We start from the raw sequence: 15,346 nt of genomic DNA, 5'->3' as shown, positions 1-15,346 counted from the left end.
TGCTACCAGGTGAGCTACCAAGCAAGTTTACTATGTCAGAAGAGCCATATATAGAGCTGGTTATGTGACGCAAATGTAAAAATTTATTAATTTACAAATCATGCACTATGCTAAAAGAGTTCTGAGGTCATAACATAGTACTGCACAAAAATAATTATTTATGTGTAATCTGCCCGTAATCATAATTTGTGTGAAAAGTAATAAACGATGTTAGTGTTTTACCATCACTATTGGTCATTTCAGCTGGAAACTGCAGTGTATTGTATGTTCATTTCTAATGTTTGGCAGATGTGTAGAAGGTTTTTCTAATGAGCCTGTATTGCCCAAATTGACATGATTGATTGTGCCATTGTTAAGTGAATTGCAGCATGAATGCCAGGATCTTGTGCAAGAAGCATGTCAAAAGAGAAGGTCATTCAACACTTAAAGTCATCTGCACATACAAGACAAAGCCTGTTTAATGTGATACACCAGAAACCCACAAATAACTTACTTGCTAGCATTAACAGCCATTGCGTATTCTTTCTAGGCCGTTGAAATAATGCACTCACCTAATTACATGTCAAGACACACCTGTTTCTCTTCCCAACTACTTCCTTGAGCAGTCCCACACAGCCTGTAAAAATCCCCCAAACTTGCAGCAGCACATTATTGGCAAGCTTGGAGTACGGCAGACTTATTAGCTTTAGGTCTGTGACATTGATAAGGATAATCTCCTCTCTGCGATTGCCCCAGTTTTTACTTTGCCAATAAAAATACACGATAATGTGCAGTGAGAATATATCTTCCTGTGTGGGAGATTTGAAAATACTCAGATTACTAGTGATAATATCCCTCACTGTGAATGTTGTTAGGCTATTTAATGTTATTTCTCATTATTTCATAAGTTACCGCAGTAAATGTCAGCTTTGTGGAACGCAAGAAGTATTGCAATAGAAATGCTATAAAATTTGAGGCGATTAAGTAATGTTAGTATAAGTGTTTTCTTGGCACTGGTCTAATAAACAAAACTGAAATGTAGACTTTTAATTACTCAACAGATGAAAATGATATTTTTGTGCTCTCATTTATGTCATTTCACTGCATGACTATTTTCAAATATAAACAGATTATGATATACAGAAATATAAGTTTTTACTTTTTACACAGCAGGTTCTACTGCAAATGGCTTTCAGTCTAGATCTCAGTAATCCATCCTTCAAGGACTCAAAGATGCAAATTTTTTTGCAGCTTGTGTTACCTCCCAGATCAACTTTACCTGAACCCTCTTTTGTAGCAGATCTTGAATACTAAAGCCATGAAATAAGGAATAAACAAATGTTTTTTAATTAACTTCAGACATCTGAGAACTTCAGTACAAGTAAAAAAAGAACTGCTGGACCAACTGTAATTATTATATATGAAACAAATTATTTCCATAAGTCTTTGCTTAGGTGATTCAAGGCGATGTTTGATAACTTTCAGGTTTGATACCCTTCAAGACACGCTGAATCTTTTAACTGTGTTAATAATACTTGAAAATGTGTGAACCTGTCAAAGAGGAAGCTAGTGTTCTGCTGATTGGTATTATTGAAAACAGCTCACATATGAATTTTGCACAGGCCGAATAAAAAAAAAGAAGCTTTTTAGAGCTGTTCAGTCATGACGTCAGTTTATAGGCCAACTCGGACGGCTCATTTGCCATGGTTTTCAATTTATGAGAAAATTAAGGTATAGGAATAGTATAGGATTGTGTAACACATGGATACTTATATTTCAGTTACAGCTTGTGCTTTAGGAAACTTTAATACAGGGGTCGGCAACCTTTTTGTTATAAATTGCATAAATATATATATTTGTATATAACCTTTGTAAAACGTCACAAAAGTTATATTGAAAAATTAAAACCTCATGATCCATGATATCCCAGCATAAGATCAATCGCAAACCTGCTTATTTTATTAGTAACACAAAAATAGCAGAGAATATTAGGTATTTCTGAAGCAAAGACGTTTAAAACAAATAGTACGGAATTAGGTTTAAATTTAAATATCAGGTTTCCAATGTGACCCTGCTGAACCTCACTGTATGTATGTGTAATCCTACTAAATTACACATAATTACTAAATTATCCTACTGATACACACAAGGTTCATACTGATGAAAAATACTAAGCCATTGCTTATGCAAATCATTTATTTAATTAATTATTTAAGTCTTCCATACATTAGACCTCACAGGACTAATGGGAGAAGCTAATTTACTCGTATCATTATGATAACTTATTGGGTCTACAGATACTTAAAATTAATTGGTTGTATAAATGCACATCACAATAATGAAGCATCATGCTGGATATCGCTCAATTGATGTTTTTCCCATTTAACTCATTTTAATGGGTCACTGCACAGCATGGCCCTAACCACTAATTACCAATTATTGATGTGCATGTCCAGCTTGGTTTAAAAGATGGAAAGAGATGGAAAACCTGAACAAATATCTGTTAACTACTAATCACTTCTTCCATGAGGAAAATGTTGAATGGAACCTGCAGTGCAAAGGGTTTCTACCAAACAACATTTTATAACGTTATCAATCAGTCCTAGTTTGCCACTAAACTCTTTATTAGAATCGAAAGAGATCAGATGACAGCAGTTAGATATAAGCAAAACCTTTCACCCTAGAAAGTGTTCCTGTGACATTTATTAACATGCAGCTGGAGTATAGAGCTATATATTTAATAAGTTTATATAGTTCAGATGATTTTGGGGATGGGAAATGAGATTCTATTGATTGCAGACTGATATCATGACAAATCTGAACATAAACGTGATGCTGTGTGGACTGCTTTTACAAGGTCTTTTACTCAAGAGAAAAATGTATTGCATAATTTGCTCTCCCTTCATGTTCATTGCTGTCTAGGATATAACATTCTAAATTGTGATATTTATATCAAATGGCCCCATTTGATATGAATATCAGGCCCCACCATATCACAGAAACTGCACTTTGCTACTGCTAGTTTTTATTTGATCTTAGTGATGCTTTTGACACTATAGATCATGACATACTCATAGATCGATTACAAAACTAAACAGGTATTCAAGGGCAGGCTTTAAGATGGTTTAGATCCTACCTGTCTGATCGCTACCACTTTGTTTATTTAAATGGGTAGTCATCTCAATTATCACCAGTAAAATATGTGTCATCTGTCCCTGCAGTTATATCTGATCAAATGCACATTATTATTATTTAGCTTGGGTTAAACAAATACATTTTGCTTGGTTGGTACAGCAGCTATGCTAATTATGTCTATTTGTTTCACACTGTTTTTGCCACGGGACGTAACTAGGATTTACACAAGCTTCAGTCTGGATCCAGAACACCTGAGAAGAGATGATGCTAACCCCTCAGAGGACCCTGAAACAACATACAGAACTACCAAATTTTGCTATAAGTTTGATTGCATCATATAATAATTGCTGTTAATAGTGTTCATCGTCTGTTTGATTACGTCTTTAATTTATTTTTCCGTACATTTCTGCCATATGTACATTAACTGACAGTCACCACTGATAAGCTACCACTAAATATTGTAGAAACGTAATTTTCTATAAAGTTGCTTTGCAACGATTTGTATCGTGAAAAGCGCTATACAAATAAACTTGAATTGAATTGAAAATGGGAAGATATCTGTATCATATACCTTTTTCTGCATGGTTTCTTCCAAGCTTAAATCAATCGTGATATTGGAATAAATGCATAATATTTATATCAACAACAAAAGGGCATTGCTGTCTTAATGTAAATGAATAGCTAAAAGAGTGAATCTTGTACAGCCTGTTTAAACACAAAGTATTTCTGACACCGGTTCGCTTGAATATTTTAGCAATGAAAAAAAATTCCTTTTTTTTTTAAACTGCTTGAATGGAGCACTCGCTGTTCTATTTTTGCTCAGTGTTGATTGGAAAAAGGATACTCGTCTCATAATGTAATTCATCGTTATTGCATAATTTTTATTCATACATTTTCAAATCTGCACCTTTGAGTGTTGTTTGTGTGCATGTGTTTCTCCAAAAATATGCACACTTTACTGACTTTTTTTAATCCTCATGCTAGTTAATCTTAAATTATCCACAAATAATGTTTTATTCACATACGCTGAGGTGCATGAGATTGAAACCCAGATTTGGTGATAATATAGCGGAATGAGAGATTTAAAGCAAGTTTTAAGAAGCCGGTTATTTTTGACTGGAAACACCAAATTAGGTAAAGGATTTTCAGCACAGCATGGGTTAATTTGTTAACTTGTACATTCTTTTATGATCAGATGACACTATAAAATATGAATGGATAATATGATAATGCTATAAAAAAGGTTATTTGCTCTGTGGCTCAGTGCCGAGTTCAGGCAGTGTAATATGCAACCTCCCGCTATGTATGCTTGATTGTTTGTGCCAGCGCCTCGGCCTATTCTAAATGCAAGTGGAAAGTGAGTTGTTGGATGATTTCACTCAAAAGAATTCAAAGTTTGGGAGCAACTTCAAACAGTTTTCTTTTAATCATATTTTGGATTGTTAAAGGAATATGTCGTCAATTCTTCTCTTGATGATCTACTGAACTCCACAGTCATTTTTCTCTCTAATAGTGTACGAGTAGACTGTGAGGAATCATTTGTATAGTATTACGTCATGATCTTTAAATGATGATGTAATGTTCAGGTCAAGTAGGGCTCCAAGATAATAATTTCTAGAGGCCTTTATATGCATCCAATTGCCACATTCCTACCATAGCATATCTATCTCATTCTAACTAGACAACATCGTATGCTCTCCCAACTCGAAAGAAGAGTGACGATAGAGACTGGAATGAAGCCTCCTCGATGGAGAATAAGTCCCATCATGACAATAAAATCTACATTTTCAATCAAGCTGAAATTAAACAAATAATATTATATATATAGTGATTTTACCATGGGTCAGGGTTCTTTGTGGCCTAAAGGTGTGGCCACAGTTACCACTGTTTGGCAAATTTTCATGGGTGAAATTCAATAATTTCAGCAGAAAAAAAAGCAATTTTGCATGATTTCCAAGCACAGACTTTGCAAAGGGTTTAAGTTGATCACACAGCTTCACTACACTGACCAACAAAAACATTGGTCACTACATTACTGACAATTCACAATGGACCATTTTTTGCCAGTAAAACTTTGCCAAAATGTCACTAATGTGACTGCACCTTTTGGTCATACTACTCATATTGTATACTGCTTTTCACTTACTATATAAAGTCTGTGTATTTGGAATCCAGTTTTCTAATCACTGGGTAGTGTGATTGACCAATCAGAATTGAGTTTTTCACAAATTAATGATATAATATTTGCCGTGTTAATAAAAATGTGCGATCATAGGTGTGTTTTTAGTCACTTTATTACTCAACATGGCTCATCTAATCATAAATTATTTTATTAATGTGCGTGTATAAACACAAGCCAGCTTCACTCTAATACCTAATTTCTCACTTTTCTATTACTCCAAAACAGTTCTCATCATTGGCATATGCAGACATCAATAAAAGGATAAGGAAAGCATCATATATCAGAATTAAAATACTTTTTAAATTATTTTTATTATTAAAGTTCATTTTAATTCAGTACACGATGAGTAACATTTGGATTGTCACTCATGGTGTTTATGATCAACATTATTTCACATATTATACTACAACTTGTGCAGTGACAGGAGAAGTTATTTAAATAATAAATAATTTGTACATTAAAACTAATTAGCAGCACATCCACAGATGTGGATAGTGGAATTTTTGTTTGCATTTTAAAATGATATTGACCTTGCATATATAGTATGTGTATACAGTGTGAGTTATTTGGCACATGAGCAGTTTATGCTCCTTATCTAACAACTACTCTAGCTACAGTTGCAACATTTGTTTGTGTGTGAGGTATGACTGTCTGTCAATTAAGTTGTACAACAAAAAAGTTATTTGGCATGCAAGGAATCTCTACATGTAAACTGAACTTAAAATAAGAAATAAAATTGTATGTGCATGGGCCTAAAAGGTGCTGACTACATTATATGGTGAAGTCTGTCATGTGCTGAGTAAAACCTGACTTTATAAAGTGCTGAATAAGCATATGCATTAGTTTGTAAGGTCAGTGAAGGAGATGTTAACACACACCTGCAGACAGCTACCCATGACATCAACTTTAAATTATACATAAAGAGCTGAACTGACAAAGACAATCTCTGAAACCTGTGACAGGAGTGTTTGACTGATTAATCTACAGTGGAGCTGCTCAGTTTGTATAAGACAGAAATAATGAATAAGGTCTGTGGTTAAGATTACTTGAATAAACTTTTGCATTGTTCTACAACATAAATGACAGACAGTCATACCTCACACACACATCTTTGTAATGGAATAATGGAAACTGTTGTGTGCCTCACAAATGTTGTTAGCAAGTTGCTTACATAAGAATCAATATTGTGCAAATTATTGTTTAATTTATGTTGTAGAACTACAGGAAAATACCTTATATTCTGCTTCAGGATATAGTTTTTCTCAATAACTCTTTTTCTTTCTTTAGCCTTGCAGGAGGGCTCATAACGTCCACCATGAAATCACAGGAAATTGTTCTTTATGAGAGCAGATATATTGCAGAAGTTAAACTTAGAAATATAAGCAGACACATGTCAGTGCATGCACTTCGTCTTCATGTAAAATATATTCTGGTCATTAAGTTATTTTCTCAAGTGAGAAAACATTTTTTTCTCTCCAGAACAAATATGGCATGGACATGAAAGCATTTCAGGCCTCTCTGTTGAGTTGACTGATGCTCATGAAGAGTTTTTGCTTGTGATATGGCAGCCCAAGGCTGGCTTTACAATTATTGGGAAAGGATAAAATTTAATAACTGACCTGAGAGGGGTGATTCAGCCTTATTACAAACAAAGAAACTGTATCACATAAAATTCTTACTGCCAAACCCTTTAGGGCACAGAGTTAAAATAAGGATATAAAATATGAATGCATGTGTGCTGCTTTGATTGCCCTCTGAATCTTGCTGGAAAAATTCAGTGGCATACTGTAAAAAAAAAAGCACAACACAGAAAACTGAAAGGAAAACAAACTCGCCCACCACATATAATAACGGTAAATTATTCTCAAGATGAGTCTTACTTATTGGGTTTACTGTGGTAAAAATATGTAAAATACAGCATAACCGATTTGCATTTTCTAGGAAATGCTTTTGCAGCAGCTGTACATTATGATTTAAAGACAAGCCTGAAAGGTTTTTTTTTTCTTTCTTTCTTTGCAAAATCTCTCCTTGAGCAATAAATAGCAAGCAGCTAAATGGCTTAGAGAGGGTCAAGTGATTGAGTGCTTTCAGCATATATTATACTGCGAACACAACAGATATCTGAAGCACACTACTGGAGTAATGAGTGAGCTGTTTAATGTGCTGAAAGAAGCACTGTGCTTTAACTTTCTGCTTATTCACTGAATGCTGAATATAACATTTGTAATTTTTTTCTTTTATAATCAGTATGTTCAAATTACATGTCAATGCTTTATCAAACTTAATGTCAATAATTTTGTTTATCATCAATAACATGAAAACATAGTCCACTGAAAGAATTATCTAATGACATTTACATTACCATTATGCATTTGGCAGATGCTTTTATCCAAACATATGTTGCATATACGAATGTATACATCTTTTGAATTCATGTATTCCCTGGGAATTTAACCCATGGCATTGGCATTACTAGCACCATGTTCTCTTTGACCTATGAGAATGTTATGTTGGGTTGGCTGTCTTTCTATTCTTCATCTATGTCCTTTCTTGGAATTATATCATTCTCTTTATTTTTCCACCAACGGACAGAGGCCAGTGATAAGTGAATAAGGTTTCTAAGAATTAGCTGAGGTTTTACAAAGCATAATGCAATAAAATTCACACATGTATTTGCCACTGACAAATCATGCAGTTTTAATTAGCAATCAAACTTTAAAACAGACCTCAGTAGACATGGGCTGGAATACTGACAGACATTACATTTTCAATCCTCTCTGTGTATTATAAAGGACAATTTGAGTTGGAGACATAAACCTTTGTTTTTGGCTTCATTTAAGATTTTAAATCATTTATGCAATGATGCTGTGCTAATGTCATTACACTGTAAAGAATTATTGTTATTTTAACTGTAAGAGACTGTAAAAATGCTACAGTAAAAATCTTTTAACCGTAAGTTATCTTACTATATATGGTAACAGTAATAAATCTAATGGAACATTTTAGGAATGACACTGCAGGACACTGATGTATTATTTAACTAGATTATTTATTTACATGCTTTTATGTTCAGCGGTATACATCAAATAATTAATATTTCCTTTGTCACAGAACTGAGGACATAATGAACATATCTTAGTGCATTACATCTACAAAATATGATCTTTTTCTTATGCTTATGCTTTTAGTTTTGGTTGAGCGATAATAATGCCTTTGACATGTCTTTGAAAAGTCAACTATTTCCTGAAAGGTTAAATGCCAAACGTCCCATCATTATTCTAGACTCTTTATTAGAAACTCATGTCAAGCACATGCTCCATCACATGACAAAGAAACACAATAACACCAATTCTGGCAACAGCACTTGTTGTGATGCTCTAAAAACATATTTTCTTTTTTTGTTTCCTTTTTTGTTTGTCTATTTTAGGAAAGCACAATCAGATTAATTAATACTTGCATAATACTGACACGGTCATGTGAGGTCAATATGGAGGCCTTCATGAAAGGGTGATCAGCTCCATGTAAAATGAATTGGCTTTTTCTAGAACACCAGTTGCCTATATGTAGGCTATGTACTATTTTCCTAAAGCCCTGTTCAAGTTCAGGAAAGCCTGACTTGTAAAACAAATGTGCAATTTGCAACATTTGGACCTTTAACCCAATGGAGCGTAAGAGACTGACTTACCGTGACTAACCGGCATTAGGACCGAGCGTCAGTTCATCAGGAACAGTAACAGTAGCAGTAGGAGAGAGAGAGAGAGAGAGAGAGAGAGAGAGAGAGAGAGAGAGAGACGCGCTGCAGCATCAGCATCATAATGAATCACAGCAGCTCCGAGGCGCGAGAAGCAGGAGTCGGAAGACGGAATTGGATAGTAACGAAAATACGCTTTAATTGTAATTATTGAGCTTTTTCCCGGGCCAGGAATAAAAGTGGACAGAGATTAGGCTAACAGTACTCAGTACTTTATCTCCAGGATCCTTCCTTAAGGAGCCATGGATTATTTTACTCGACAAACTTTTTTAAAACTTGCTTTTTTCATCTTCACAGGTAAGTGTTTGTAACAAATTCTGACCTGCTGGTTTCTGGCGATGGTAAACATGTTCAAACAAGACGTTGATAGAAATGAATTCATCTTGATGCCATGAGAAACAGAATCGTGAAACCGCTAATTTCTCAGAATATGCTCAGAATATGCTGGCTAAATCTGTGGTGTCATACTAATTAAATAAAGTACCCAAGAGTTAGAGTATATGGGGAAGAAGAACTAATTGTCCTCAGATTTGAGCAGGCTTGGGGAGATTCATCTGTTCTTGGCAACCTTTGTTGAGTTAAAGACAAACTCTCTGTAGTACAAGTTTCTCTTTAAAAATTAAAACGAGCTTTAAATTGAGGACAAATAGCTATTTGCTTTCCAAAATATTTCTTATTATTGTGTGTTATTTGATTTTAATTCATGTTCTACATGTGACTTATAGGAGGCCATTTGAACATTCAGTCTGAAATCAGAACAGATGTTTAGAATGCATTTCATGTGCAGATATAGGCTAGATTACAAAAAATATAGGAAAAGCCCGTGTTAGTTGTCACAATGTTTATTTCACTAAATATGTTTTAAGGGTGTTTATTGCCACAAGCCAGTTTCTGTATGGTCAAGAAAAGAAGATACAGTTAATTAAATATTCTTAATAATTGATTTTGGCTTTGTTTGACTTGGGCTATGTTAACCTTTTTAAACAGCCGTTACAGCAAAATTCAAACTGTGGAACATTTATGAAACAATTCATTTTGGCCAACAAATATTGTAATGAATCAACTTAATATTCAAATCATGTGTTATCTTTCCCGACCTTACGTTTATAAAAAAAATAGAGATCCCATTCAACATAAAATCTACCTTCATTATACAGTTAACTCCTGTCTAAACATATGTCTGTGTGTTTTTATTATATCCATTTATTCAGCCAATACTTTGAAGGACATAATTCACAAAATGACTCTTAATTTAAGAGGGCTTTGCATATGCTAATGTGTCTGTTGGTTTGGGTCTACGAGATGTGATATTTAATCTAATCCTTCTCATTAGTACCTCATCTGTCCTGCTTAGACAAAATTACCTCATCAGCATCACAGATTATCAACTCGTGTTTGTTGTCCATTAGGCAGGAGTATGGCAAGAGTATGCATGATTTATATAATGCGTGTGTTGCTTTTATAAGGTCATTTTTTATGTAATAGCAAACAGACTTCACTTAATTAGCAATCTGGAAAGAGTGGTCCACATGAGCAGTTTCGGTTCATGTTGGTCAGTACGTCATTTCTCTGTAGTGTTCAGCAATCTGGCAATTTAGTATTCAGTACATACATTATCTGTTTAACATATTTATTTATGCATTTGTTTGTTTGTTTATTCATATTTTTGGCACACACCGACAATCAGTTGTATGTAATTCTGCCCTCCTTTGTTGAGCTGCGCTTTTAGCAAAATTTAATGCGCAGATGTCAGTCTGAGGAAAAACTGAAACCTGCTTTCAAGTAACTCAAGGCACGTACAAGTATGTAGGTGAATACTGCCTCTAGCCTTTTATATTCCCTTTCTTTTTCTATAGTGGTATCGCTATTCTCTTTTCAGTTTTCATCTATCTATGTTTTTTTCCAAGCCAAATGAAATACCTTCTGACTCACTCAGGAATGACCTAGAGTACTAACAACTACAGTATGTAATAATACTAAAATGTTCAGCTTGTTTGATGAACATTAAAGAGAGAAAGCAGTTATCTGATATCATGTATTATGAGTCTGTCCTGTCAGCTTACAGTCAGCTTTGAGGGATTTTAACCATCTAGGGATTGTGAATGTCACTGTTTTAGAAAAGAAGTAAGAGTTATGATCCAAATTCAGTCTTGTTCAGATGCATTGTCATTTATTTTACATTTCCTCTGTTGGCAGATTTTCTAACTGCTGAATCAGAAGATAGATTATTATTGTGATAGCAAAGAACCACCCAAAAGACATGTATCATGAAAAAACAGAGTTTCTTTTGTTTTACCCATTTCGCAGTGGATTTATGTGAAATATTTCACATGAAATAATAATGTAATAGTGAAATATCAGGGGGAAAAACTCATTCATATAACAGTGCAGCAGTGTTGGTCTGTGACTGTATAAAAAAGAAACATCCCAAAAATGAATTGGAATGTGTGGAAACTTTATAACCACAATTTCCATCCACCCAAAAGTACTGGTTATTTAATAGGCATAAATAAAGGGAGACAGACTGGTAAAAGCCAAAGCTAGCATAAAGCTAGCCAATCAAATTACAGCTTGCCAGATCAAGCAACATGAAATATGCATTAGGCCGTCTCAAGCGGATACTAGCAGAATGTTGGACTCCACCCCCCACATTTCTGATTACGTATTGACCTAAATGGCAAGGTCGCACCTGAGTTTTACTACATCTGCTCTAACCTGTTACAATCTAGCCTTTAATTAGGTCCACCATTGTATGCTTTGACTATTTTTGGCTTTTGTTCCTTATTTGAAAGTAACTTTGGATAAAAGCATTGGTTGAATGAAAAAAAAAGTACATTTAAATTATATTTAGGTCTTATTTAAGTATCATTTTTGTCTTGTGTTTCTTATAAATTCCATTATAAGAAATAAAAAGGAATAAAAATGAGATAATTGGTGACAGATGAAAATATAGAGCTATAAAAATTTATGTGCTGAGAAATGTTTGAGTTAATATTGAATCTCTGGCTTTTGATTGCAGACAAATCTGAGCACTGAATTAATTAATTAATTAATAATTCTCCCCAAATCCAATTTACTCACCCTCAAGTTGTTCCAAACCCAAAAAGATATTTTGAAGAGTTTGAGTAACCAAAGAGTTGGCGGCAGCCATTGACTTCCATAGTATTTTTTTTCTCTCGAAAAAATCTGAGAGGCAGCATACGTTGACAAAAGTCTCAATTTTTCTTGCTGCTGTTTAGGAAGCTCAACTGAGATGTTTTATGTATTTATTTTTTAGTTTCCTGAGTGAGCTCTCCCTGAATTTGCAATGATGGAGAAAACAGCTCAGCCTTGTCATGTTTTTCATATTAGTTTCTCACATTTTGAATGAGCAATTTCATCATTACTTTTTGTTGTTTGCAATTTGACATATGAGACACCGCTGACACACGAAACCATAGTAACAGTGACGATATAGCCTTAGGTGACATCATTGTGACAGTAATATCATTTGTGAAAAGCTTCAGCATTGTTTTGTCGAATTTATGCTGTAAGTGTACAGTGTTAAATGTCGGCACCATGGTTTCCGAGGAAACTGCATTTTATTATTCCCACACCATGAATTACTGAAATGACAATATGTCGACTTTGACTTAAAGAAGGTTTTAGTTGTGGAAGTGAAGTGGGTGCTTGCATGTATAAGTGGTGCTCAGCATGACTGTGTGTCTGGTGAAATGGACTTCCTTTGCCAAGGTAGCTGCATAATCGTCCAGTAATTACAGGTCTGAATCTCTAAACACAGCTCAAAGTGTTTGCTTTTAGCATCAAACATTAAAGAGGCACAATAAGTGTGTTGTAATGTGCATCACTGCAACGTCACTTGCAAGCAGAGTATTTGTGCTCATAGCCAACATAAACGGTTCACAGTCACAGTAAATTTAAGCTGTCAGAGATCATTATCATCTCTGGCTCATGCCCAAATTGTGCTGATTGTCTGTTTATCTTTTGACCATATGGATAGATAAACAAAAATATGGCCAAATAATACAAATAGATGCCTGAAACTCTTAAAATTTTCATTTTTTGCTTAACCTTCAAAAAATCTGAAGAGGGCCTTTAAAAAAATTGTGGAGGTTACACTAATTTTTATAAAATATAAATGCACATTATATATTTTTATGTTTTATTTTCTATTTATTTTCACAATAACGGAGTATGTAAAATAAATCCTACTAACAAAATGTACATTTATAATACTGAACTTAAATATAGAAACCCTAAGCTGTATGATGTTATTAAATAAAAAGCAAAAAGCTTAACAAAAAGCATTTAAAAAGAATTTTAAATAAAATTATAAAAAAAACATTTAAATATACGTTAATAGAGAAAAAAGCCTGGAAAAGTGATAGAATGGGGATGCAAATTATACCAAAACTAAACCCACTTAGTAGGCTCTAGCTAGTTTAGGACTTTTGCATATACGTTTTCTCTAAATTTAAAAAAAATCTTTGATCATTTCTCTCCATATTTTGATTTACAGGTTTGAATGGTTGAGCTTAGCAAATTCAGTCAGCACTAATGGTAAAAAAAAAATGGAATTGAGACTATTGACACCCTTCATGCTGTATAGTTTTAATGTATTTTACATTTTTTGTAAGGAGAGAAAATCATACAGTAACAATATTGCACAAAAATCACATTTTAATGATTTTTATTTATTCATTTTTGTCATGGGAGAAAATCTGTAGCAAGGTTGCACAAAGGCCCAAATCCCCATCTTAAAGGGGCTTAAAAGTAATTTGATTTGTTTACAACTATTGTCTTTCCATATTATGGTTAATGTTGTCTTGCATTATGGTTTAAACAGTGGTTTAAATGGTTTAGTTCTCACTGGATTTGTGCCTCTAAAAAGGTAACGGGTCACCAAAGTGTACCATGGAAAGTGGCAGATACTTGAAGTACTCCTAAAATTTACACAAGGTCCATCTAACAGTCTCAAGAGGGCCAGCGACACACAATTAGTCTGTAATTATTGTGTTCCCACTGAATGTCTACCACACCTACTACATAATAATGAAACGCTTTGATTCCCGTGGAGCAGCAGTCCAGATGGGCTTGTGTATGTAGACAACTCCTCCCTTTGATGCTGTCAGGAGACTGTTCTGACTTTGTCCTGTTGTTGACATTTGGTTTGTGACATTCAGTGAATCAATATTAAGGTGGTTTTAGACCTGTGGCTTCTTAAGAGCAGCAATTGAATCTGAAATGTTGTTGTTGCATCACTCCTGTTCATGTGTTGAATACATCCTTCACATCAGAAAGAACAGTAAATCCCTTTGGTTTGACTGACCCACACATGGTAACCTTATATGATTAGTCCATGAATCACTTGATGTTTTTGACATCTGGCAGTTTAGATTGTTATCAGCAGCTCAGATATGGTCTAGTTAATGATTGAATGATTACAAGAAACATTCTGTGTCAAGTGATGTTCTCTCAATGGCATTAAATATGATAAGGGTCCCAGAAGTAATTAGTGGTGACCTTTTTTATAGAGTTGTGAAAAGAACTGCAGTGTATTCAACAATTGGAAAAGGAGAGGTCGGAAGTAACACAAACGTCATAACATATAAACTTATAGAACATAAAAATGGCAAATAAATGAAACCTTTCAGAGCAGATTTTTAATAATGTAAATGTTTAAAAAAAATATCAGTTAGAAAATATGGTGCATATACAGTACATAACAACAGTTTACAGAATGTACAATTGCAACTGTAAATAATGGTTTTCTATTTAATATAAAATAGAAATATAATTTGTTTCTGTGATGCAAAGCTGAATTTGCATCAACCATAACTCCAGTTTTCATCCAGTCTTCATTGTCACATGATCCTTTAGAAATCATTTTTAATATGCTGATTTATTATTAGTGTCCTGAACTTATTTGACTTTGTGACTTTTTTGTAAGAATCATGTGACAATGAAGACTAGAATGAGGGGCTGATGAAAATTCAGCTTTGCATCACAGAAATAAATGATATTTTATGTATTATGTATTTAAGTATGTTAAAATAGAAAACTGTTGTTTAAAATTGCCATAATATTTCTCAATATCACAGTTTTTTCTGTATTTTTAATCAAATACATGCAGCCTTGATGAGCATAAGAAACTTCTTTAAAAATATTACAAATCTTACTGATCCCAATACATAAATATAAATAATAAAAAAATAAACAATATTCGGTTATTTATGCCAGAAAAAAAAAAAAAAAAAAAAAAAGGCCTGATGGGACAAACAAAAACACATTTTTATAAT

The 15,346-nt window shown here is 33.8% G+C and overlaps 1 protein-coding gene across 1 annotated transcript in view; it reads left to right on the top strand.

Moving 5' to 3' along the window:
* Window positions 1-9,123: 9,123 nt before the first annotated feature.
* The window catches only part of LOC107561533 (ALK tyrosine kinase receptor-like), a gene marked incomplete at its 3' end in the record, with an annotated part of 42,828 nt that continues 36,605 nt past the window's right edge, over window positions 9,124-15,346 (top strand). Inside the window, exon 1 of the mRNA XM_016245998.1 lies at window positions 9,124-9,344. Within this exon, the coding sequence (XP_016101484.1) occupies window positions 9,290-9,344 (55 nt within the window). The remainder of the gene's footprint in view (window positions 9,345-15,346) is intronic.

This window comes from Sinocyclocheilus grahami, unplaced genomic scaffold (assembly GCF_001515645.1).
Source record: "Sinocyclocheilus grahami isolate Dianchi unplaced genomic scaffold, SAMN03320097.WGS_v1.1 scaffold778.1, whole genome shotgun sequence".
Lineage (NCBI taxonomy): Eukaryota > Metazoa > Chordata > Actinopteri > Cypriniformes > Cyprinidae > Sinocyclocheilus > Sinocyclocheilus grahami.
The sequence above is the reverse complement of the archived record's forward strand: the minus strand, read 5'-3'. Positions and strand labels throughout refer to the sequence as shown.